The 17,828-nt window shown below is 50.9% G+C and overlaps 7 protein-coding genes across 7 annotated transcripts; all 7 read left to right on the top strand.

Annotated features, from left to right (window-relative positions):
- Window positions 1-667: 667 nt before the first annotated feature.
- On the top strand, window positions 668-2,883 carry MIND_00003600 (Carboxylic ester hydrolase; the record flags this gene model as incomplete). Its single annotated transcript, XM_037357011.1, has 12 exons — window positions 668-782; window positions 831-979; window positions 1,029-1,103; window positions 1,152-1,212; window positions 1,260-1,379; window positions 1,430-1,482; window positions 1,528-1,583; window positions 1,629-1,856; window positions 1,906-2,118; window positions 2,166-2,465; window positions 2,519-2,693; window positions 2,746-2,883. The coding sequence occupies 12 exons, from the start codon at window positions 668-670 to the stop codon at window positions 2,881-2,883; spliced, it is 1,683 nt and encodes a 560-aa protein (XP_037224921.1).
- Window positions 2,884-4,707: 1,824 nt separating this feature from the next.
- MIND_00003500 (NmrA domain-containing protein) lies at window positions 4,708-5,977 on the top strand (the record flags this gene model as incomplete). The annotated part of the gene is made up of 8 exons (XM_037357010.1): window positions 4,708-4,753; window positions 4,799-4,980; window positions 5,030-5,145; window positions 5,195-5,256; window positions 5,306-5,393; window positions 5,442-5,671; window positions 5,724-5,788; window positions 5,840-5,977. 8 exons carry the CDS (start codon window positions 4,708-4,710, stop codon window positions 5,975-5,977), a joined length of 927 nt encoding a protein of 308 aa, XP_037224920.1.
- Window positions 5,978-7,259: 1,282 nt separating this feature from the next.
- MIND_00003400 (uncharacterized protein) lies at window positions 7,260-8,098 on the top strand (the record flags this gene model as incomplete). Its single annotated transcript, XM_037357009.1, has 5 exons — window positions 7,260-7,338; window positions 7,394-7,489; window positions 7,542-7,686; window positions 7,734-7,996; window positions 8,043-8,098. The coding sequence occupies 5 exons, from the start codon at window positions 7,260-7,262 to the stop codon at window positions 8,096-8,098; spliced, it is 639 nt and encodes a 212-aa protein (XP_037224919.1).
- Window positions 8,099-12,504: 4,406 nt separating this feature from the next.
- Window positions 12,505-12,968, top strand: MIND_00003300 (uncharacterized protein; the record flags this gene model as incomplete). Its single annotated transcript, XM_037357008.1, has 3 exons — window positions 12,505-12,550; window positions 12,602-12,704; window positions 12,752-12,968. 3 exons carry the CDS (start codon window positions 12,505-12,507, stop codon window positions 12,966-12,968), a joined length of 366 nt encoding a protein of 121 aa, XP_037224918.1.
- A 920-nt stretch (window positions 12,969-13,888) lies between these two features.
- Window positions 13,889-14,353, top strand: MIND_00003200 (uncharacterized protein; the record flags this gene model as incomplete). Its single annotated transcript, XM_037357007.1, has 3 exons — window positions 13,889-13,940; window positions 13,990-14,089; window positions 14,134-14,353. The coding sequence occupies 3 exons, from the start codon at window positions 13,889-13,891 to the stop codon at window positions 14,351-14,353; spliced, it is 372 nt and encodes a 123-aa protein (XP_037224917.1).
- A 749-nt stretch (window positions 14,354-15,102) lies between these two features.
- On the top strand, window positions 15,103-16,599 carry MIND_00003100 (F-box domain-containing protein; the record flags this gene model as incomplete). Its single annotated transcript, XM_037357006.1, has 1 exon — window positions 15,103-16,599. One exon carries the CDS (start codon window positions 15,103-15,105, stop codon window positions 16,597-16,599), a length of 1,497 nt encoding a protein of 498 aa, XP_037224916.1.
- Window positions 16,600-17,061: 462 nt separating this feature from the next.
- Window positions 17,062-17,645, top strand: MIND_00003000 (uncharacterized protein; the record flags this gene model as incomplete). The annotated part of the gene is made up of 3 exons (XM_037357005.1): window positions 17,062-17,191; window positions 17,246-17,348; window positions 17,396-17,645. The coding sequence occupies exons 1-3, from the start codon at window positions 17,149-17,151 to the stop codon at window positions 17,643-17,645; spliced, it is 396 nt and encodes a 131-aa protein (XP_037224915.1). The 5' UTR covers window positions 17,062-17,148.
- Window positions 17,646-17,828: the final 183 nt, after the last annotated feature.

The following is a 17,828-nucleotide window of genomic DNA, read 5'->3' as shown; positions in this document are numbered from 1 at the left end:
GAGAAGTTCCGATGGGTTCCAACAGAAGCCATGCCCGCGTTCTCATCGTGAGGGTAACGTCGGTCCTGACAGTGGTCGTTGTCGATTTGATGGCGGGTCACGGTAGTCACAGTCATCACACTTCTCCTCAACCATAATTTGACGTTCGTCCCTGCATACATACACCTATGCATGCGGGAGCATGAAAATCTATCTCTGTGGGCCTTTTTCTCCGCGGACAGTGAGCATGGGACTTTCGGTTGCACATTGAATTTTTATGCATCACCTCAATGCTTGTAGTTGCATGAATTTGGCATTATTGCCAATTGGACCTTGGTGGTCAGCAGGAGCCTGAACGATGCTGTCATACTAGTAGTTGCATCTAGGGCTACCATATTCCAGCGCATGCTAGATGGGCTTTATCTGTCTTTCCGCTTTATTTCCTTCAATAGGAAAGGTGCGGCCCTTTCAGAGTTGACGATCGCTTTACTGACTCCAAGCTTCGTTTCAGCACGAACCACGGGTATTAAAAGCCCACTTGCATGATGCGGCGTGCAGCTTCCTATACCTGAGGCTCATCGGCATCCACGTAAGGCGGGAGCGAAACCTACCAAGTTTGCGGATGAAGGATATGGCGGCTGTCGATATCGTCTTATAAGCCTCGTTATACGAGTCTAATATCGACCCTATGGCCGTCCTGGGGCAGTTTCTCGACTCTGTTATATGGTTGTTGGTATTTGCATGGCATTACCCAGCATCATCATTTCATTCGAAGCCACGATTGTCAACGGTGGCACTGGATTGTGAGGCCTCAGTGAAAAGACTTCACCACACTCATATCTACCTTACAGACGGAACCTTTCGTGGCGACATTGACGACTCGAGCGAAATCATTTCATTCCGTGGTATACGCTTCGCCGACCCACCACTCGGCTCGCTGCGATGGCAGCCGCCCGTATCTCCACCTTCAGCTCATCTTGGTACAGTGGATGCCACAAAGGTAGCGCTCTTATCATCTGGTCTAAAGCTGCAACTAATCATGCTTCCAGTTTGGCTCCGCATGTATAGCGACAACACAACGAGGACCGGGCGCGACTACGTCAGAGGATTGTCTGTTTGGCAATGTAACGATCTACAACCCTGCTAGTTATCTATGCTGACAGCACTAAAAGGTCTATATCCCCATCGACGCTGATCCTGCCAGCGCTCTTCCAGTGCTGGTGTTCTTTCATGGTCCGTAATTTACTCTGTCTCCTCCGCTATCTTCACCATTCGTGTAGGAGGTGGCTTTGAGAGCGGACGAAGCACGAAATACCCACCTGAAGACCTGATGGAATCATCCTCCGACCCATTCATTCTAGCCACCTTCGAATACCGGTTGGGTCAATTCGGCTTTCTCGGTCCGTTATGGATTCCTCGATGGTAAATAACCTTATTGACGAAAAAAAAGCTGGAACCGCCATCAAGACTAACGGAGCACTGAATGTGGGGCTTCTGGATCAAGTATGTCATCCTTCCAAACGTCTACACTGTGCCAACTTTGCTTAGAAGGCGGCTTTGAAATGGATACAGCGGTATATCCACGCTTTTGGAGGGAACCCTGGGTGTGTCCTTCCTTCATCGTCCATCTCACGGCTGACTGGCTTTAGCGACGTTACGATTTTCGGTCAGTCCGCAGGTGCAGGATCTGTTGTTTATCACGCAAGTGACACTGGCTTCCCTCGACTTGAACTTATTGTGCAACAGCTAATTGGCGACGGAGGAACAAATGACGAGCTCTTCCAACAAGCGATTGCGGATAGCCCGCCGTTTTTGTCGCTCTTGGACTACAACGATCCGTTTGTTGAGGATTTGTTCTCGCAGTTTGTGAAGAATGCGTAAGCAATGACTTTTGGACCTTCTTCTGTCAATGAAACTATACACCAGTGATTGTGGCAAACGTTCAAATGATCCGGCCACGGTGGCTTGTCTGCGTAATGCATCCAGCGAAGTGCTTGCGAGTGCGGGCCGGCAAACGCTCCAGAACATGACCTCCAGCCTGTACCCTTTTGGCCCAGTCTTCGATGGCGTCTTCATTCAAGAGCGACCTGTCTCAGCATTGATGAATGAAAACTTTGTCTCTGTACCTGTCATATTCGGGTCCGCGTTCTGGCCACCGGATCCTTTCATCAACTAATCTAAGACAGGTCCAACAGCGACGAAGGCGCGAACTGGTCCGCTAAGCTGAGCAATCCAAGCGCGAACACTTCGAACCCTAATGCATCGCAAATGACCGTGTACAACTTCCTCGCGGGTCAATATACTCAACTTACCTTGGCTTCATTCAATGTGGCTGTGGAGGAGTATTATCCAATCAGCGCTTATGCAGGCAACTTCAGCCGCCAGGGACAACAGATATATGGGGAGATGCGGTACATTTGCTCCGCATTGTTAGTCGTCGGAGCTATCAACGGTGGTTCCGGCGGAGATGCAGCATACGAATATCAGTGAGCATCTCCTTCCTAACTACCTGGAAAAGTGGTGATTGGCGGACTTGCAGTTGGGAGAATCCAATTCTGGGATCGACGCATGGTGACGAACTCGTTGCGTTCTTTAATCCTCCGGATCCCGTGGACGACCTTGACGATCAACTTCTCACTGGAATGAGGGAATACTACACATCCTTCGTCACGAATGGCGAGCCTGTTTCGGACTCCTTTTCTGTGGAGTGGTTGGTGAGTAAGATTGCTTTGGACGGGTGTTCTCAGGGCTAACTGCTATATATAGCCCACCGACAGCAGCGAACTTGAAGGCAGCCCGCGCATCTTCTTGCATCCCGGCGCTGTCCAAATGGAAGCCGTTGATCGTGATCTTAGCGCGCGTTGTGCATTTTGGTACTCAATTGCTGACGAGCTGAAAATTTAAGAGGGAGATCGAAACTGCTTTGTAGGTATTGGTATCGTCACAGACTGAATTAATGGACAGATTGTTCGTGTTCTTTCCTCTTGAATCCTCGCATCGGCGAACCATCTCCGGCCAGTGACCAGGCACCAACTAGCGTTTTCGAACAACAGGCAGCCTTCAAGTTGAAGGCTGTCAGTGTTACTGGTCGCGTCGGCAGCGGGGCGGCAGCAAAAGGTAAATAAGCAATGATAACAGACTGCGACTGTTCAACAAAATCATCGTGATTAACAGTCTCAAATTCTCGGTCCAGACTTCCGGGATATTTTCTTGTAATCAGTGAGTGCTTCCTACAAGTGTCAACATGTGCGTGGAAGCTAAGTGAGAGTCCAAATCCAGTAAATCACTTGCTCATCTGAGGCTCAAGTGGGTTTACTGTTTGCGATGAAGTCGGGGCCGCAATCGCTGGCAGGGATCAAGTGGCTGGCACTGTCAGACTCATTTGTTGAAATTGTTCTGTTCGACTGTCGCTGTCGAGCGGTACACATCGACAAAGTGGGTCACGGCATTGCATCGAGCAGTATAAAAGAACAAACCAAAGCAAACATTCAATCAGAGTGAACATGTTGCGCTCGTCAGCTAGACACTTGGTCATTGCGCTGTACTCTGTCGCGTTTATATTGCTTGGGCGCTGCGAAGGAAGGAGTGCGTTTATTCAACTTCTTGACCTCAGATTGACTTACAACTCTACTTCCAGTTAACCTCGCTGAGCGGCTTTCCGCCTGTCGCGATGCTGGAACTCTGAAAACACTGGGAAACGCCACCTTCGTGTCGGGAGGTCATATTGCCAAATATAGCGCAACATACTGCCCTGCAGCGACTGCCGAAGCGCGTGCTGTCGACGTGAGCCCACGGGAAGTCATCGAGGGACGTCAAACATGCACACAGTGTCCATGCGCAAACGGCTCGATCCAATGCTTTTGCCACAATCTTCCAACTGTGCCTGTGGACACTTGTGCGTGAACCAATCGTCTGAGTGTCATGCGGCGATTCATCTTCCGTTTAGTGTCAATCAGCAGCTGCAGCAACTCTACCCCGCCGAGCCCTTTCATTCCGATCAACCAAGATTGCACGACCTTGGCTGCACTCGTCACTGGTGCACCAGCATCGGCCAATTTAGGTAGGCAACTGCTCGTCCGAACTCTAGATATTGACTCTCGACACAGGCTTCCCGGTTATGAAGAACGGGTTTTACAATGTCCCCATTAATAGCATCCTCGCTTGGGAGTTCCAGGGCTGCGGATTTGCTTTCTTCAATGATGCCGGTTCAACCTACAACATCTGTGCCCAAGATCTGGCGAGTATTTGACTACCACTTTGCTGTCGTGTTGACTTGTCTTGGACAACAGGCAAACACGATACGAGCCTTGAATGGATTTTGCGACGATGTCAACACGAGCTTTGGGCTCTTCCAAAACAGCGGGCTGAAGAGCTGCATGTGAGTGATGATAGCTACTAGTCATGACCTGGGACTGACAAATATCAGGACCTATAATCCCTCCGAGCTGGGATAAGAGTAGAACGCGTGACGTCATCATGTATCTCACGTGGCCGTACCTCCCGCTGCAAAGTCATATTTTTTTTGTCAATCTGAGTTGCAAATCGAATTAGTTTGCCCAGAGCTAACGACCACCTCGGCGAATAAAAGCGAATAAATGGCCGTTGAATTGGACGTCTTATGTGCCGAAGTGATTCTGAGTCACACGCGTCTCACCGTTTACCCGACCACCATCTACTTATAACCACTCGAACGATGGCGCTCTCACTGCTTCTCATTCACAACCTCCCATGTCTGCTAGGATAGTCTCTGTGTTCGGTGCAACGGGGCAGCAAGGTATGACTCAATCAATGTCATTTGAAGGTGCTGACCTTTTTCAAGGGTCTGCCGTCGTGAAAGCTCTTCTGAAAGACGGCACCTTCTCCCCACGCGCCATCGCCCGCAACCCCAACTCTGAAGCCGCCAAGGCCCTGACCTCTCAAGGCGTAGAAGTCGTCCAAGGTGATGCCCAAGACAAAGCGTCTCTAGTTCAGGCGTTGAAGGGTAGTGAGGCAGTCTTTGCGGTGCGCTCTTGCTGCATGGGTGGAACACAGATATCTGACTTACCTGTAGATGACTGCCCCGATAATCCCTCCTGGGCCCACGACCCACCCCCCGAACGAGTGGTCAGCAGGGAAAAACATCGTTGACGCTGCTCAAGAAGTCGGGGTCAAGTTTCTGATCTGGACGTGCGTTTTCTGCAACTTTTCGGTGCAAGTTCTCATATGCCCCTCCCAGGGGAATGCCCAGCATCGCCAGAATCTCTGACGGAAAGTACACGCAATGTCTTCACTACGATCGTGCGCTTGATACTTCTTCCACCTATTCTCACATTTATTTCTGTCCCAGAAAAAGAACAAGTCGAGAAATACCTCCAAGCATCGAACATCCCCAACGTCTCTCTCCACCTCGGTGGCTTCTTGGAGAACTTGTGGAAGTAGGTTTTGAAATCTCCAAACGCGTAGTTCTGCTCAACCACGCCTAGATTCGGAAACCTTCGGAAGACTGAGACGGGTTTTGACTTGACCATACCAGTATTCAAACCTGGAGAACGACAAGCATTCACATGGGTTGACCGCGATGTTCCCCAGTCCGTTCTCGCTGTCCTCAAAAGCTACACCGACCCTGCAAAACTTGCCAAGATCAACGGAGGGGTCTTCCCCATCGTCAACGCGTGCATACCCTATTCGGAACTCGCCGAGCGCATCGGAAAAAGTGTGTCGCCATTTTCATCTTCTATGTTTTTCTAGTCTGAGCGCCATTGCAGCTTTGGGCGTTCCGGTCACCTACACGACGATACCAGCGACAGGCCACCCATTCATGGATGAAATGGCAAGTGTCCAATCTACAGAGCTGGAGCTTGCAGGCTTACGGAGCACCCAGTTTTCGGCGCATGTGGAATATAGCGGCCTGTTTACCTCAACGCCAGTACCAAACCCCGGTCTCGCTGAACTTGGCGTCAAGCTCGGCACTATCGACGAGTTTCTGGAGCAGGAGGTGAAGCAGCGCTTCTCTGCATAGTATGCACAGTACAATAACTAATTGAACTATCCGTCGATTCATCGTTCAACTCGGCGGGGTTGGGAGTGACTTTGAGGTCGACGGCTAGGTCTAAATTGGAGGACCTGGATTGACGGATCAGTCCAGTATTCTCCAGGAAGTTGAATGGAGCGAGAAGAATCGACTCCAACCGACGTTACGTTTTGAGTTCTGATTGTGTTGTTTTTGCATCGTCGTTTGTCAAAGTTGCTTGTGAGAGTGATGAAGAGAGTGATGAAGTCGTCTATCTCAGTCTGAACTCTAGAGCTCTACCGCGGCGGTATACATTGCTTGAATTCGAAGGCGTACGACCAGTTGGTTGCTGGGAGAGGAACAACCATATAACTTGTGACAGCCTGCGGTGACAGATCAGCAATTCACTTGCATTCTTCACTCACTTGCGTTTACTATGCTCGAGACCACTCCTTCCGCGACAACGCTTCAATGCCCGTTAGACGTCCCCTCACCCTTGGTAACAGATTTGAGAGACTCCGGTCAGCCACGGTATGAATAGTGTGTGTGGCCATATCCGTTTTAGCTCTATCCGAAACTAACTACTTGTGGATAGAGAGCGAGTTATACTTACCACCTTTGACTCTGTGCAACATCCCCATCTCGGCGTTATACACCCCCTCAGTGACGATGAAGTGCCCCAGAAACAAACTCGAGTTACTCGACGCTTAAAAAAACTCAATGCTGGCTTTCCCTCCCACAGGACTCGCTGAATGACGCTCCTCGCATGAAAGTTTCGATCAATGAACCCGATTGTGTGGGCGTTCATTTGTGATTTGGCCTCGCGCTTCTGTTGAAACCCAGCATCCGCTTCTCCATACTTTCCACCAGTCTCCGCAGCACTTTGTCATACCCCTCCACCGCACTATATATCCCCTACTTATACCCTTGGAATTATACCAGTCGCTTGAGCATCGGTGCCAAAGTCCTGTTCTCAAATTGCCTTGGATAAAATGGCAAGTGTTCCATCTTCAAAGCGGGAGATTTCATTGTACCCTCAGGTAGCACTGTGCCACTAGTTTTTGGTGCATGTGGAATATAGCGGCCTGTTCAACACCAGTAGAAAACTCCGGTTTCGCTGCGCTCGCTAGTGGTCTAGTAGATTCATCAAGCGTGTCTGACTCGAGGCTATCATGATGAATCATGAGGGTGCTTCGCACACGTTGCGAAGAGACCGTGACGCTGCCACTGGCAGTGTCTCTGGAAGACATTTAAAGCACAAACCTAAGGTCCTGAGCCCCGGTACCAGAAGATGGATGGCATCGTGAAACTATTCAACTTCATACGCCAGGGCGGCTCTGTTGATATCGAGCTACAACTTGGGGACGAGGGTACGAAACATCAATGCCTCATTTTTACCAACTCTTTGGCTGACTGCTGTGGCAGTGGACCGCACAGATGACACCGTGAAACTATTCGAGTTCCTACGCCAGGGCGGCACTGTTGATATCCAGCTACAACTTCAAGGGTGTCACAATGACGGTACGAAATATTAATGCCTCATTTTTACCAACTCTTTGGCTGACTGCTATAGCAGTGGACCGTGTTGCAGTGAATGGTGCTACAGTGGACCGTGCTGCAGTGGACCGCAAAGCGGTGAAGAAAAAGATGAAGAAGATAGTACGCCGTTTCTATGCCAGGGTTCCCCGCACGGATGAGCGACGCAAAGAGCTTAAGCGGTGCGTCTTCATACCTCGAAGTAGTTCTTAACTTGAACTTCTGCTAGTCAGGGTCTGTTGAATGTGAACAAGGTTATCGATGCCGCAATCATGCATTGCCACAAAGAAGCTTGCCCCGTCACCCTGCAAAACATCATTCTGTCGTTCTCGAAGAGAGTGGCGGACGTTGAACGTCCGATCCATACTACAGCGAGCACGGAAACCTTGGATGGCCCAGCAGATGACGATTACAAATACCAATTCGAGAGCTCGACACCGGAGGAACAGTCTGATGATGAAGGCAGTGACAACGAAAGCGAGGACACCGAAAGTGAGAGCAAAGGCAAAGGGAAGGACAACAGTAACAGTATCACTAGCACTAGCCCCAATGACGAGGGCAAAGGCAAGCGTAGGGGAAAAGGGAAGGGCCTAGGGCAGTGACAGAGGATTGACCATGTCCATGTAATAGTCACTATCCTCGCCGTTGCCTGTTAGCCATAATGTGCATTGAAAACACTTATGTTCCACGATTCCGTCGAACCCCTCTCCTGCCGCCAGTGCCCGTCAGACGAGCTCAATGAAACAGTGTAAACACTCCTGCGGCATTCAGGATCCTGTATGGAGTTTGTTGAATTCACATTTTCGTTGAGTTATTACTACCACCATGCCGCTTGCTCAAAATGAAGACCAGCTCAAACGCCAGCTTTAGTAGCAAAACGGAGGGTTCTGGTATCCGATACAGAGATTCTACACAACTTGAAGCTTGTTACCCAATATACTGACACGAGTCAGCAAGGAAATACAACTTCAATCTAAGCACGCACCTAGACCTAGGCGCGTAAAATGCCTCGCTACCCCCCGAGATCTTTGATGTCCATCATCACAACCCTTGTCGAAAGAGTCAGGAATGCAGCGTGAAAGATAGCGGAGCAAACCTTGCGTTTCGCCAAAATCCCCCAATACCTGTACCTGTACGATAGCCTTATGTCCGAAACTATAGCTTGTTGCGGAGAACGAGCGGCATGAGAATAATCGCGCGAGCCGTATGAAAATGTCGAAGTAGGCGTCGGTGACGCTTTTTCTCCAGCTTGAAGTAATGCCATTGTGCGGAAGCCGCTCAAGCGGTAATGCCGAGGAAGCTGATAGTCTGGTAGCTATGCGCCGAAAGGTGGTGTAAAAATGAAGGTTCAAAGCGATAACCTATCATTCGTTGCCTAACCACGAAGTATGTCAGTGCGACCATAAGTAATAAGGACGAGACACACGTTGTGCAAGTCCCGCCAGAGGAACTCAAAAGATGCCGGAGGGAAAGGGATTGCTTTTTCGAAATGTTTGTAGTTCATTAGGATTCTAGGAAAACTATGCATTCATTTCCTGGGTCTGCCCATACCGAAATGCAAACTTCAGAGGGACGAGAGGTGATGTCTCCTCCGCCTTTTCTCGCAATAGCGTTCCAATCTTAAACCCGACAACCGAGGGTCAGTCTTCCGGAATTGACATCTGGCCACTCGCCAATAACGACCACCCATCGTGTCATTATTCCATGACGAAGTGGTCATCAAATATGTCGAGTAGCACGTCGATACAGTCAGAGATGCTGTCGAGGCTCCAGAAAGCAATAAATTTGCTCGACCAAGGGAGGGTGGCTGCAATATCCGATACGACAGACCAAACAGACTCCCCCGATGATTCTCCCGCCGTCGATGGCTCGGGAGACGGTATAAACACGAGCATTAGGTTGTATTCTTGCACGGTATGCAGCTGCACTGCCGTTTGTTTACACCACTTCAGCAAAAAAAAAAAGCCGCGGATGGGGGTGGAAAAATCATCAGCAAGATCGTGCCCAACGACGACCTTGTCTCGCAAAACCACGGGCGGTAAAAGTTGTGTGGGGGCGTTATATGTCTGCGCAGACTGAGGTCTAGGCGATTGGCCCTGCGACGGTGGGTATGTCGAGTTATGAGCCCGCCTGCTCAGGCGCGAAAGCGTGACGTCGACGGTGATAGGTTATGGTCGGGAAAAACAACGCGAAAAGGCGGTCGTGGTCAGGAATGTGAAGTCGGAAAGAAGTTATATGGGTAGGAATAGGTTGTTAGAACGTTTAGGGCATACTCGGTGAGTTCGGCTAATATCTCTTGGAGAGGTGTGCAGTAACAAAGAGTCGAAGCTCCAGTTCATGGACAGAATGAGCTGCCATCGAGCATGGCGAGGATAGGAGAGTGGGCGTGTGGCCGAGTATAGTGTAGGATGTTGTCGTCGTCAGAGAATTTCGAAATGAGTGCCGTTGGGGTCCGCATTGTGGAGGGAGATAGAAAGCGCCATGAGCGGGTCCAGTTTTGTCTTCATTTGATGCCGAATCACGCATCTGGGCGACGGAGAAAGAGCAGCCGCGGTAGCATATCCATTGCTTAATTGTATTCCTTGCGCCAACCGTCGAGCTCGAAACGATCCCACCCCATAGCAACCGCTCCCCGAGTATTCAAAGAGACCAACAACGAGGGAATATCGCTCTTTCATTGCCGCAGGAAACTACTAAGCGTCTGAGTTTCGTCAATCTGAGAAACACTCTTCGAGAAATGGCGGACACGCACCATAATCATGCCACATATCTAGTCTCTCTATCTCATCCGTCGACGTGCCTTGCCCTCCTCGCCGTCTTGCTTGCATTGTGGTTGAGTGTGTGGATAATTTGCAAGGTGGAAGTTGGGAGCACGAAGGTTAGGTCACGCCTCTCTCAGCTTTCTCTGTACAACGTCGTCAAGTCTGACATTCGGTTAGGTTTTAGTTTGTATCCTGTCGACATACCCAGATACTGTCGACATCACGAAGGCTGCAACCCGCTGTTCTGTTGCAGCTACCAAGTGCACTTGAAATTGAAAGTCGGCAACGATGATCATCCTCCCAACTCTTTCTTTTCCTCACCACGCCTTCCCACATCTAGCCTCGCAGCACGCTTTTGTATCCCATCTCGTTGACAAGTCCAAGTTCCACAATGAAAACGAGTACAACGGCCGACGATACTTACCAAGACCCTGACTGCTCTTATACGGAGAATACCAACTGCTAGTTTGGTGGTGAGACACGGTCCTACAGGCGAGTGAATGTGTTTTCTGTGGTAATATGAAGCTGATATGGCTACTCTAGTCTGTCGTCACTCTAGGAGAGTTGTTCTCATTCGAGCAACTTTTCTACCAATAGAGCGGAGTATTGCAGTGCGTGCCTGGCCTCATGTGGAATAACGTCTTTCGCTTACTTTCTGCTTGCAGCTTTAGCTCACAAAAATAAGACAAGAATCTTGGTTGGTGGTCCAGGAATTCACGCTCTCCTCGAGCGAGGAATTGTGTAGAGGTCCCAGAATATGTGAGTTATCGCCAGCATCCCTATTTTGACCACTGACTTCATTGTACTAGCTTGCTTCTCGAGGAAGTGAAACAAGATAGTCATCCGAGATAAGCCGAGCGAAATGTTTATAGCTTTCGCCTTCAATAAAGAGTTCTGAGCGGGTCGCCGTATCCACCGCAGCCACGCCTTATTATCCACCAACTTCAAATCCCTCGTCAAATTTTCTGTTTGAGCTACCATTCGTCCTCCTCTCGTCATTGTGCTCATGGCTGTCCTCCTCCTCACTCTCTTCATTTCCCTGTTCCTCTTCATAATCATCGTTACCTCCGTTCCCCTCTCTATCTTCTCCGCTGGTTTCCTCGTCCTCGCTACTGTCGTCGTCGCAGTTGCAGTCGCCATCTTCAGAATCAGAACACTCAAACGCTGTAGGAGGATTGTCGCCAAACTCGACGCGGCCTACGTTGTACAAATATGCCTGAAGTACACCCGCCACCGTTACACGCGCGCCCCGCTCGCGGCAATATGCCGTTCCGGTTTTGATTGTCTCATCCAGGCTCAAGAGGCCTTTCCTGGTGGAGTTACCATCAATCTGTGATCATCATACGGGCGCGCACCTTTCTGCCTCGTCCCAGCGCTCGTCGTCGTGGGGCACGCGGCGGTTGAAACCATTGAAGATGCCAAGCATGCCACTCAAGACTTCTTCGCAGTCCAGTGCTTCGGTAGTGGTGGTCAGACAGATGGAGGATACTTCGGAGGGTTACTTACTTTCTTCTCCCAGTTCGAGGCCAATGGGTTGTAGGACTTGGTTTATGGCGTTAATCGGCAGGGAGATTGGCTCCTGCAGGCCAAGCATGCCACGCAAGACATCTGGGCGTTTCAGCGCTGTGGTGGTGGTCGTCAGACAGAGAGAGTATATTTTGGAGGATTACTCACTTTCTTCAAGTTCTTCAAGATGCAGCTGGAGGCCGAGGGGTTGTAGGCCTCGGTTGATGTCTTCAATCGGCAGGTAGATTGGGTCCTGCTCGTACGGCGCTTGGTTTCGGGCCTCCATCTTTGGGTAACTTGGGTCTGGTTCCGACGCGTGTAAATACTGTTCTGACAACTATAGGCAGGCGCAGCGTGTCCTCGCAACGTGTCGGAAGAAGTCAAGCGTGCCATTCATCTGGCATTGCATGAATGGGCGATCCAGGGCTACGGCGGACAGAGTGGTCAGCGATTGTGACTCCAATAGCTATAGCGTGGCAGTGGGTTTCTCAGGTGAAGGTCAAAGATGAGACGAGTGGTCCAGCGAGCTTTTCGTGCGTCGTTCGGGATGAGGCCAAACATTGAGGCTCCTTGAAACAACAGTGTAAGTTGCAGCCACCATCAAGTGACTTCTCCGGCAGAAAACGTGTTCGATCTTGTTCTCATACCCACACGCGGGCTGTGTCCACAGACGGAGACGCTATTTAACGGCGCCAAGTCTCGAGGAGTGCCTGCAAGTTCCCACCAGTTCAGATGCCATCCTACAAGATAATTGTAGTAACCTACGACGTCGATATGCGTGAGATTTGCTCCTTGCTTCAATGATCCATTTATCTAATCACCGTAGTAGCACTGGATCGAGACGAGCTGATGGAGCGCTGGGACTGGAGGCTCCTCAGTTTCTACCGACGCGTTCCCCTTAAGGATGATCCACGTCGTGCCGAGGCAGAACTGTGTGTCACTCCCTTCGCCCGCACAGAACCGCTCTAACATCGACCAGAACAGGGTTGCTAGACAGTCTCGATAGAGTCATAGATTCGGGAATAGCTTTCTGTCGCCTCCACAGCATACCCATCAACGCTGATGGCATAATGCACGCTTTGGAGCGTATGCTCTCCGACATCGAGCGCGATGGCGCTGAGATTGATTACGACTCTGGCCCGGAGGAAAGCCAAGGCGAGGCCGAGGCCAGAAACGAGGAGCCTGAGGAGAGTTAGCCATCAACTTGAACCATAGAAAACACAGTTACTTAGTACAACTGTGTCGCATAACAGTACTAACCAAACTGTCAGCTGGTAATGTTCGGATTTGAATCAGCCAGGTTTTTGCTCCCGTTGTGCAGGTCTCTGTGCGGACTGACTCCGACTGAGTAGTGTCCAGGTCCGAGTCCACTGGCAATGACTCCACATGGCTTTCGAAGGGGGGCGGAAGGCCGTCGTAAGCCTGAGTAGAGGACTCGGAGGCGATTCGCGAAAGAGGAAGCTAATGGCGATGATTGACTGTAGATCTAGACAAACAGTCACAAACTTGGATGTCACGGCCGATTATTCTTGCTGAGCTGAATAGAGGCACGCGAAAATCACTCGGGCGAGCAGAGCGCCAGTGCTCTCGTCTCGTCTCATACTCCCGCATCAATGGAAAGCGCACAATATTTTTCGATTTATATCAATTATATGCCGAAAGCGATCGTGAAGAAACGACAAAGCTGACCTGTCTAGTGCGGTTGCGAAAGAGGCATGAAATGCTAGCCAAGGCAGAACCCAACGCCCTTCCGCCCCATATAAATGGAAGGTATAGTATGCGCAGGCGCAACAAAACAGGTTATCGAGGCCGTGTCGCTGTCAAGACATTTTTCGAACGTGTGGTTCGCGGCGTTGTAGAGAGGACAAGGTCCAAGATGAGACGAGTGGACGACGGGTTTGTCATGGGTCATTAGACAAGGCCAAATTATTGAGGCTCCTTGAAACACCAGTGTGAGTTGCGGCCACCGTAAAGTGACTTCTCTGGTAGAAAACGTGCTCGATCTTGTCATCGAGCTTCTCATACCCACGCGCGGGCTGTGTCTACAGACGGAGACGCTATTTAACGAAGCCGGTCTCGAGGAGTGCCTGTGAGTTGCCCGCTAGTGCAGACTCGGATGCAGTCCTCCGAGTCTAAGATGATGATAGTGACCTTCGACAATGACAAGCGTAAGATGCATTCATTCCTTTGCTGCAACGACCAACCCAATTACTGCAGCACTGGACCGCGAGGAGCTGATGATTGGTTGGCAGAGCAGGCTTTTCAGGTTCAACCTCCGTGTTCCCCCTGTGGATCCACGTCGTACCGCTGCACAAAAGTGCGCCACCATCGTTTGCACACAAGCGCCCTAACGTTTACTAGAGCAGGCTTTCTAGACGACCTCGACAAGGTCATAGAAGCCGGAACGGCGTGGTGTCGTTACTACGGTGTTTCCGTCAGCGAGCGGGGCATTCTCGAGGCATTGGAAGAGAACCTGTCGGGGATTGAGCTCGATGGCGGCCGGAGTGTCGTCATGGCCAGGCAAAGCACAAGCATGGATGGAAGTGAAGGCAAGGCCAAGGGTGCGGATGAGGAGAGTTAGGCAAAGAAGGGATATATTTGTGCCTTCGAATTACGGTGTGTAAAGCATAGACATCGTACTGATTCCCGTAGAAAATCACACCCAGATTTCTGCGGACCGCGGTGGAACTGTTTGGCCGGTCAAGCTGGGGAATAGATATCGAAAGCACTTGAAGACGCACTTTGACCTTTCCAATATCCACCGTCACAACGGCTTCCTAAGCCGTGATGTTTTCTGCTTGCCGCGCATGCCTGGTCTCGTAACTCCCGTTGTCAAAGAGGGGCTGTCGTCGACGGTGTGGGGATGGCAATTGTGCGCGCGAGACGAAGCTGTATCGAGTGGAAGAGGCTAGAAGGATATGTGTGGGCAAAGACATTCAATAAGCAAAGCTTTGAATACACGTCTGAGTTCATCGACATTCAAGTTTCTTCTGCCTCTGTCGCCGACTCGGATACGTCCTTCTCAGTAGTCTAGAGTTGGCTTGGGGACCTGTTTGACAATGCGTGGATGGTGAAAGGACGGCATCTAGGCATTCTAAGGCGCGGCATTGACCCGGGGTGGTGGAGATGAAGAACGGGTGATCACGTGTGACTCGCGACGATCTTCATTGACAAGAACCAGCAACACGATTTGAAGCACAACTCTCTGGCGGTGATCATCTACATATCGAGCAGCTCTGTCCCTGGGTGCTTCAGCCCCTCTGTAAGTCATAATTTCTGCCTACGCATCCGAGTATTCACCGCTTGACCGTCAAGATCAGGATCTTTGCAATGTCTGGCCACGATGCTGCCCAGGCGCTCTCGTTCTTCCATGCCCCTCGCCGACACGACCATCCTATTGATAGCGCTACCATCTCTCAGCTCCGAGACGAGGCAGAGCAAGTCAAAAAGACGATCCATCAACTCGAAACCCAGCTACAAATGCTCGCAGACCATCTTGAAGCGCTCCAGGACGACCTATCAGCCGTGGTCTACCCGATCAACACTCTTCCTGCCGAAGTTCTCTGCCACATTTTTGCGGCAGCAGTGTCGTCCTCACCTTCCATCGACGTTAACCGCACGCTGCTACAAATTACCACTGTCTGTCAACGCTGGCGGCGCACTGCCATCGCAGACCCGCACCTCTGGACACGCATTTCCTACTCAATCGACGAGGACCAGCGGGACTTTCTTTCCGAGCACTTCTTGCGGCGCGCCAGAGCACTGCCTATTGTGTTCTCAATTCCCGCAGATGACCTGAGCGGATACAAGCTTCCGCGGTGCATATTCGATTCTGCTTCACAATGGGAGGAAGCATCCCTGTCCAGCATTAAGTGGCCTTTCAACTGGGCGACTCCCAATTCAGACACGCCGAACGCACAGCTCGACTTTCCGCTGCTGACCAAGTTCTCGTTTGATGTCTGGAGCAAAACCGACACGGATGAAAACCCCGTCTTCATGAATGCCCCAAGTCTCCGAGAGCTGTCCATCAGCATTCACCGCCTTGTTTTACCGCTTTCATTCCCTGCCCATCAACTGCGAAAACTGACGATCCTTCGTCCAGCCACGTACGCTGAAGTCCTCGCTCTCCTTACTCATCAGGAAGCGCTGGAGGAGCTGTCGCTCCCTGCACTCTTCGAAGAGACAGTTATATCAGACTCGACCTTACAACTGCCCCGCTTGTCAACCTTGTCCCTGGTGGCCGGCGCCCGCACTTCCATCCTCGACCACCTCCGCTTGCCCGCCCTAACAACTCTCCACCTCTCCGACCTCGAAAGCATTGTCGTCGAGTCCTCCATCGACCCATGTATCCGGCGGTCCGCAGCGACTGTAACCTCGCTGTCTCTATTCACACCCACAGATTACGTGGGCTTCCGCGCTCTTTCCACCTCATACATGGCCCACCAAGTCAAACATCTGACCGTAACCGCATTCCCCATGCCCTACGACGAGGAACGGAAGTGCTCCGCGACTCTCGCCGACTTGAGCCTCCTCTCCAGCCTCGAATCCTTCACCCTGGTCATTCCTCCCCCCGTGCCAGCCCCGGTCAACATCCGTCCGTTCCTGGATGGAATCGCCATGCGCGCTGCGAAAATGTGTCCCGATGGTGTCCAGCGCCAAATAAAGCTCGCGCGCCTTGTCATCGAGTTTGCGCCGTATGGTATTCCGCACGAGGAGGACATTCGCGCCTTGCAGCATCTGCAAAAAACATTCGGTGTCGAAATTTCAATGCCGAACGGCCATCCAATGCGGAAATCATGGAGAAAGACGAGGGTGATGAACACTTGAGTGTTTTCTTTTGTAGAACATTATATAACAAGGCTTCAGTTCTTAGTTCATAGACAGAGATAAGTATATGAACATGAGCAAGTAGTGGTTTCGGGCCTCCATCTTTGGGTAACTTGGGTCTGGTTCCGACGCGTGTAAATACTGTTCTGACGACTATAGGCAGGCGCAGCGTGTCCTCGCAACGTGTCGGAAGAAGTCAAGCGTGCCATTCATCTGGCATTGCATGAATGGGCGATCCAGGGCTACGGCGGACAGAGTGGTCAGCGATTGTGACTCCAATAGCGTGGCAGTGGGTTTCTCAGGTGAAGGTCAAAGATGAGACGAGTGGTCCAGCGAACTTTTCATGGGTTGTTCGAGATGAGGCCAAACATTGAGGCTCCTTGAAACACCAGTGTAAGTTGCGGCCACCATCAAGTGACTTCTCTGGCAGAAAACGTGTTCGATCTTGTTCTCATACCTACAGCCTGGCACGCGGGTTGTGTCCACAGACGGAGACGCTATTTAACAGCACCAGTCTCAAGGAGTGCCTGCAAGTTCCCACCAGTTCAGATGCCATCCTACAAGATTATAGTAACCTATGACACCGATGAACGTGAGATTCCGAGTCGCTCCTTGCTTCAATGATTTATTTATCTAATCACCGTAGCACTGGACCGAGACGAGCTGATGGAGCGCTGGGACTGGAGGCTGCTCAGTTTCAACAGACGCGTTCCTCTCAAGGATGATCCACGTCGGGCCGAGGCCGAACAGTGTGTCACTCTATTCGCCCGCACAGAACCGCTCTAACATTGACCAGAACAGGATTGCTAACCAGTCTCGATAAAGTCATCGAGTTGGGAATGGATTTCTGTCGCGAGAACAACATACCCATCAATGCTAATGGGATAATGCACGCTTTAGAGCGTATGCTCTCCGACATCGAGCGCGATGGCGCTGAGATTGATGACGATGGCCCGGAGGAAAGCCAAGGCGAGGCCGAGGCCAAGGACGAGGAGGAAAGCCAAAGCAAGGCCGAGGCCAGAAACGAGGAGCCTGAGGAGAGTTAGCCATCAACTTGAACCATAGAAAACACAGTTACTTAGTACAACCATGCCGCATAACAGTAACCAAACTGTGAGCTGGTAATGTTCGGATTTGAATCAGCCAGGTTTTTGGTACCGTTGTGCAGGTCTCTGTGCGGTTGGAGTGAGTCGTGTCCAGGTCCGAGTCCACTGGTAATGACTCCACAT

Source organism: Mycena indigotica, assembly GCF_014461135.1.
Source record: "Mycena indigotica strain 171206Taipei chromosome Unknown Mind.scaff0001, whole genome shotgun sequence".
NCBI classification, from domain to species: Eukaryota; Fungi; Basidiomycota; class Agaricomycetes; order Agaricales; family Mycenaceae; genus Mycena; species Mycena indigotica.
The sequence above is the reverse complement of the archived record's forward strand: the minus strand, read 5'-3'. Positions and strand labels throughout refer to the sequence as shown.